The sequence below is a fragment of the Eriocheir sinensis genome, chromosome 39 (genome assembly GCF_024679095.1).
Source record: "Eriocheir sinensis breed Jianghai 21 chromosome 39, ASM2467909v1, whole genome shotgun sequence".
Lineage (NCBI taxonomy): Eukaryota > Metazoa > Arthropoda > Malacostraca > Decapoda > Varunidae > Eriocheir > Eriocheir sinensis.
In genome coordinates this window covers 5,705,365-5,712,669 of record NC_066547.1, presented here as the reverse complement: position 1 = coordinate 5,712,669, position 7,305 = coordinate 5,705,365, and the positions used below count along the sequence as shown (strand labels likewise).

The 7,305-nt window shown below is 47.4% G+C and overlaps 1 protein-coding gene across 1 annotated transcript; it reads left to right on the top strand.

Annotated features, from left to right (window-relative positions):
- Positions 1-1,251: 1,251 nt before the first annotated feature.
- Positions 1,252-6,971, top strand: LOC127009135 (homeobox protein Hox-B7-A-like). The gene is made up of 2 exons (XM_050881919.1): positions 1,252-1,908; positions 5,835-6,971. The coding sequence occupies exons 1-2, from the start codon at positions 1,296-1,298 to the stop codon at positions 6,170-6,172; spliced, it is 951 nt and encodes a 316-aa protein (XP_050737876.1). The 5' UTR covers positions 1,252-1,295; the 3' UTR covers positions 6,173-6,971.
- Positions 6,972-7,305: the final 334 nt, after the last annotated feature.

Here is a 7,305-nt window from a genome sequence, read left to right as displayed (position 1 = left end):
TTTTTCTAGCGGGGAACGTCTTAACTGTTGGCTTGATGGCTGGGTGGGCGGTAGACGGATGGTTACATGAGTTAGGGAAAAGTTAAAGGAGAAAATGGGTTGATGGTTTGTGTTTTGGTGTCCTGTCTTCATCTTTTCGTGACACAAATCTATTTTTTTCTTGACGGGTTTCGAAGTGGCGTGCCGCGGACAGACACACTAACTAACATGAGGCCTCGGGAAGACAGACAGATGGAAGAGAGAGAAGTGGGAGGAGCAGGAGTGTGAGAAAGCGAAGGGTGAGAGCCTCCTGTTTCTCTCCCTCTCTCTCCCTCTCTCTCCCTTTCTCCCTCTCCCCCTCTGCTTATCGACTGTTCCTTTCTCCCTTCCCTTCTCCCCTTCCTTTCCCTTCCTCCTTCTCTTCGGTGTGGCGGCCCGCTTATAAATAATTCGCTTGGTGGTGATGGCTTCGATGTCTTTGGTTTGTTCTGTGGTGTTTTTAGTTCTCCTTTCTTTATTTTTTTTCTAGGGGGGGAGGGTGGTTGTTCTCAGTGTCATGTAAAAATTCGGTGTTCGAGTATAATGCCGTCACCGCCTAAACGTTCGCGTAAGAAAGATTATTAATGGTTTATGAGGGAAGAAAAAGGGGTTTATGAATTCAGAGTGATTGTTCTTTTTTTTTCCTCCTCGCCTTTTCTTTTTCTAATGGTTTACGACGATGCTTTTTTTGTTGTGTAAATAGGTGCGTGTGTGTGTGTATGTGTGTGTGTGTGTGTGTGTGTTGACTATATCCCTAAATGAATGTTATATCAATTTAGGGAGGCAGTTTAATTAGTCACGTACAATTAAGAAACGAAGAAAAGGTAAATAAGAAAAAAAATATCTACTATTAAGCAAACAGCAAACCCACCGTAAATACCAAATAAGTGGACATTTTCGATACCACATCACATCGACTATTGATTTTTTTTTTCCTCTGGTCACCCCGTGAGGCTGGTCAGGGCGGCCGTCCCTCGCACCAGCTCAGGTTATCAATAAACACTTGAGCCGCTAACTAGCATGTCAAAAACACCATAAAAATCGCCCGAGAGGCCCCGAGGAGGGATAAATCTGCGAGGGAGTAGGAGGGGTCGGTGCATTCCCGGGTCGGCTATGCACGCGACGGGCCCAGGACGTGACAATAGCCGGGCTGCCTTCTGATTGGCCGGCGCGGGTCACGTGACGGTCGCTCGCCAAAGCGTGATAATGGCGAAGTGCAGTAGGCCTGGGACAGTAGGCCTATCAGTACGGCCATCATCTGTCGCCCGTGCGCTGTCATGAGTTCCTATTTTGCCAACGTGGCCGCGGCGGGCGGCTGGGGCGCCGCCACCACGCAGGAGCAGTGCGCCTACATGCAGGGCTCCCGAGGGCCTGCCGGGTACGCTGACGTGACGCAGGCGTACGCGCAATACGGCTCCGGGATGCAGACTTATCGATACCCTGGCGCTTATGCTGCCCTCAACAACGCCCCTGCAACCACCAAGGCTGCCTACGAACACTCCCCCACCAACAATTCCCCTTCCCCTGCCACGACAACTTCCTACGACACCTGCAGCCACAGCTACTACCCTGCCCTGACATCCCCAAGGGGTGACATGACAGCGACCCACCCACACTCAGCAGCAGTGCCTTCTTCAGCAGTGCCTCACGCCGTCAGTCCAGTGAACAGTGACTTCAACAGTGCCAAAATGAACGCTTACATTAACCCTATGGCCGGAATGACGCCTCCCCCGTCTGTCAGCGCCGTGCCCTCCAACCCTCTTAGTGCGACGGACGCCCTCAGCCACGTCTACGGCAGCGCGGCGGCTCCTGACGCGGTGATGCAGCCCTACACCTCCAAGACGCAGTGCCCCGCCAACTACTATCAGTGGGTGAAGGCTTATCCTGCAGGTTGGTGTTCTGTGATTTGTTTTTCTTGTTGTGGTGCAGAAGAGTGTGTGAATCTTACTTGCCTGTCGTGAGTGAGTGTGTTCGCGTGAGATTCCGTGACAAATAGCGAGTGAGTCATGAATAAGTGAAGAAAATGGAGTGCGTAGGGATATCTTTCTCTCTTTTGTGTCACGATTTGTGTTGATGGCAATTACAGGGCGGCTTTTACTCGCACGGGGCGTTGTCAAGGGAATCTACAGGTGTTGGCAGTTATATGGAGGTGTTTCGTTAAGTATTTATTAAAGTGTTGATGTAAGTGTGAGTGTGTGTGTGTGTGTGAGTGTGTGTGTGTGTGTGTGTGTGTTTGTGTTTGTGTTTGTGTTTGTGTGTGTGTGTGTGTGTGTGTGTGTGTGTGTGTGTGTGTGTGTGTGTGTGTGTGTGTGTGTGTGTGTGTGTGTGTGTGTGTGTGTGTGTGTGTGTGTGGACGTGGTGGGGGCGTGTTGTGGTTCCTTCCATGTTTATTAAGACGTTTCCTCCACCTCCCTCCACCCACGCCTCCCTAACACCCACTCCTCCTCCTTCGCCTCGTCCCGTCGTTGTCCCTCGAAGCCTAAGGACATGTAGACACCTTTTTGCTTTTCCTTTTATCCTCTGTTTATGGCACGTTCCATATGGCGCCAAACTTTACTACTGACGCCACTTTACGAGCCATCACCGCCGCTGCAGCTGAGCCATAAAACTATTGTAAAAAAAATGAAAGTAGGTCTGAAGTCAAGGTTCTGAAGGTTGTTTTGGAAGGTCGTACTGGTAGTGGTGGTGGGCGGAGGGGGAGGTGGTGGTGATTGGGGGGGGGGGGGGCTATGGTAGTGGTGGTCGTGGTGAGTGGTAAAAATATATTGATAGCACGTGCGTTTCTATCCTACATAAACAATCGCACACACACACACACACACACACACACACACACACACACACACGCACACACACGCCACTCACCCACGACGACAATCATTATCCAAACATATTTTTTGCCTACTCTTACCTTCTGCCACCACCGGCCTTCCTGTACACCCTCCCCTGCCTTCCCTTGCCTCTCCCCTGCCGTCCCTCAGACCAGGCGTGACAGAGGTGACAGGATAACAGCGTGTAACTCACCCACCTGGAACGGAAGACACGGGGGAAAATATTAATTACTAATGGGCAATATCCTCTGACATTTTTTTTAACTAGAATATCACACGCGACTTGCTTCAAACCATTCATCCTTTATCTCCTCTTCCTTAAACTGTAATTTGTTCCTATCTATACTTCCCTTTCAATACAGTTACACGTTCCGATTTTAGTATAGTAGACATTTCCTCAACTTGTATTTCCGTAATTTCATATAACAAACTAATGAAGTATAAAAAGTCTACATAAATAAAGTCAAAACAGTCTCCTCTAAAAATATAGGTGAAGAATGACCGCGTGTCTTTCTCAGACGAGGGACGAGCGATTGACCGTGAGGGATCAAGGAGGCAAAACCCTTCATACCTGCCTGTATAGCGAAGGCAGCGACCTGGAGATCAATGTATTGGCAGGAAGGTGTGAGAAGGGGCTCAGGTGATTGGGTGGAGGGGGGGGAGGAGAGGAAAGGAGGATGGTTGAGACTCCCTTCTCTCCCCCACCCCATAGGCAGAGAAGAGGAGGCTGAAGGGGTGGAAGGTGGGGTGCTGCAGGAGGGGTCTATATGTAGGTTAGGTGTTAAGTAGAAGGGATATGGGAAACGAGGTGTAAGTGTGCGGTTATAAGGCCATCTTGAGGCGCCTGAGGCTACCGTGGTCAATGAGGTTATTATTGAGAAAGATAAATGAGCCACGTGTTGGTGCGAGGCGTGAGTGTGAGGGCGGGGAGGTGTGAGGGATGAGGAGATGTAAAGTTGGTGTAGGTGAGGTGCGAGTCTGAAGATATGGGATGTGTACGGTGTGAGTGTGAGGATGAGGAGGTGCGATGAATGAAGAGATGTGATGTTAGTGTGAGGGGTGAGTGAGTGTGAAGATGAGGTGTGATGGGTGAGCAATGAGTGGTGTGAGGGACAGAGAGATGATATGCAGCCTTGACTACGATCTTCCTCACTTTCCCTGCTGTCACTCACTTAACCCACAACATCAGACTTTTAACTGACGGATAAAAATCTTTGTCTTGCTTCCTTTTGTTGCTATTTGATTAAGGAAACATACGTCATAACATATCGTAAATGAAGCAATTATAGTAAGACTGCCATGGCTTTATCTTCCCTCACAAATCTTCTTTTATTATCTCAGTTAAGAATCCCATCGTGAAGCACTTAATAATTTACTACACTCAGATTTGATAACATTTGTATTTCTATGATATAATCGTTTCTACACTATCCATTCACACCAGCTTTGACTCCATCTGTTTTAGGGGTAACTATACACTTGGGAGGAAACGTAAACTGAGCAAAATATTCAGATAAATGACAAGCAACAGAGAGATAAGAGATACACAAACACACACATAGTAAAGATTCAAACATATCAGTTTACATATGCTAATGACTTTCACATAGAGCACCGGGAGAGAGAGAGAGAGGAGGAGAAAGGGGAGTGGGAAGAAGGAACGGAAGCAGGAGCAGGAGGAGGACGAGGAGGGAGAGGGAGGCGCGTTAGGGGGACGGAGGACCAGACTCAGGTATGCAGACAGGCAGGTGGAGGAAGGTAAATGAACAAGAAAGGGCGGATTCACGGCCTGATCCAGGGATTAGATAGCCGGTGGGAGCAGAGGTCCAGGCAGAGGCCAAACATACCAGGCGGGGACACACACGAGGGGCAGCTCATGTAAACAACACCGAGGAACCAAGAATCCTTCGAAGGGAGGGAAATATGCAATAACAAGCTGCTGACGTCTTTGTTTCTGGTCCAGCGTCGGCCGTGTGTCAGGGCCGAGCATTAACGTCGTTGTGATAATTCGAAGAGACAGAAACACAGGTTGATAAAAGGCGCCAGTCAGGTTATGGAAGGCGAGGGTGAATGGGACATAATGGAAGTATGCCTAATAAATGTTGATGAGGAAATGTTTCGTTTTTTTTATTTTTTTATTCGTGGGGTATCAGCATAAAAGGAAATATATACATAAATAATTTAATCGCAGGTTCAGTACCCGGAAAAAAAGCTTATACGTAAATGTCGGTCATAACTTCGCCCACCTCCCAAAAAAGTATGTTCGGAATAGAGAATATAAAAACGAATGAACGCATAAACAACGAAGAAAGCGAACAAACAAACACTAAAACTGGACACAAGAACACATCACAACCATGCAAACAGACACAAACACAAACGCAGACAGACAAGTACCCAGACAGACGCTCAAAATCAGGTAAAGAAAGACAGACAGACGCAGCGAGCAACACACACGCGAGGCAGACAGACAGACAGAGCGTGCCGGCTGGCCATGGATGATTGACAGCGGGAGATAATACCTGGGCATTTCCCGGCATAAGATCTCAGTGTCGGGGATCACAGGGGATGCCGGGGAGGCCGACGTGGCATACTGATGTGCCGGTAGGGTTAGGCTTGTGTGTGTGTGTGTGTGTGTGTGTGTGTGTGTGTGTGTGTGTTATGTATGTGAATGTGCGCTTGCGTCTTTGTAAATTCATATGAATCGTTACCTAATAAATCATTACTTAAACTATAACCATAATAATGATAATAATAATCCCAATAATAAAAGCGATACTAATCCTAATAATAATCATAATAAACACTAACAAACCCCTCAGGAAGTAGTTGTTTTAATCCATCTATCTTATCTAACATCTAATCTATATAAACATCTTTCTCCTATACTTTTCCTCCCAGATCCTCATCGTTAACAATCACACATGATAAAACTCTACCCTTGCGCCCTTACTCCCACAGTTCCTAACGGCGTGGGTCTTCCAGCAGGTCAGGACACGGGCGCTGGACCCAAGAGGACACGGCAGACCTACACGCGATATCAAACCCTCGAGCTGGAGAAGGAATTCCACTTCAACCGCTACCTGACGCGGCGGCGGAGGATAGAGATCGCCCACGCCCTCTGCCTCACCGAGCGACAGATCAAAATATGGTTCCAGAACAGGAGGATGAAGGCCAAGAAGGAGTCGAAGCAGTCCCACGACAGCACGGGGGAGAAGAGTGAGGAGAGCGAGGAAAAGGAGGCCTGTGACATCAGTTCCTCCCCCGATCTCCTGACGGGTGCGCTGCCGCTGCCTCTGACTGGACCACTCACAGTCACCTGATAAGCCAATAATCACACCTGTTTGCGCCCCCATAGTGGTTATAATGAGGTTACGATGAGCTGATGCGGGGAGATGATGGGCCATGAAGGTGGTGATGGGTTTTGCAAATTGATATGTCAGAAGGGATGATGATAATGATGTTAAAGATGATGATAACGATGATGGTGATGATGATGGGAATGATGAAACTGAGGATGATGGTGAGGATGATATTGATAACGATAATGATGAGGGTGATGTGGATGATGAAAATGGTGAAACTGAGGATGAGGGTGAGGATGATATTGATAATACTAAAAATGAAGGTGATGTGTATGATGAAAATGGTGAAGGTGATGATTATGATGATGATGATATTGATAACGATGATGAGGAAGGTGATGTCTAGGATGATGAAAATGGTGAGAATGATGATGATGGCGATAATACTGATGATAATGATGGTGATAATGAGGGTTACAGTTCTTCCTAATGTAAATAATGAACCCAAAGCAGAAAGTACAAAAAAAAGAACATTGTAGGAATAACAGCAAAGGAATGGGATCGTGTATAGTAAGATCCCATAACCTATATTTTTGCTACTGACACAATAATGGTAAGTGTGCAATATGATGATGGCCTGAGGTGGTGTACAGGTGCAATAATAAGCGTGACCTGGGAACACCTGAGACCTTGTTACCTGTGCGTGTGTCTTCAGGTCTCAGGTGAAGAAGCTCAATGATAGGCTTAAAGATATGTAAAGGATTATAACTCCTCTTTTTCTCTTCACTTCACTTCTCTTCTCTTCTCTTCTCTTCTCTTCTCTCTCTCTCTCTCTCTCTCTCTCTCTCTCTCTCTCTCTCTCTCTCTCTCTCTCTCTCTCTCTCTCTCTCTCAGAGACACGCCAGTCCTCGTCGACAGACCGACTTGGTCGGCTAGATTTCGATCGCCGATAGAGTTGGTCTCTCGGGTCTCTGCCTTTGGCCTTTGGCCTTTGGCAAAGGCCCGTGCTCCCTCTTGCAAGAGGGAGCAATCTTCTCTCTCTCTCTCTCTCTCTCTCTCTCTCTCTCTCTCTCTCTCTCTCTCTCTCTCTCTCTCTCTCTCTCTCTCTCTCTCTCTCTCTCTCGTTTTTTTTTTTAATTATACCTGTCAAC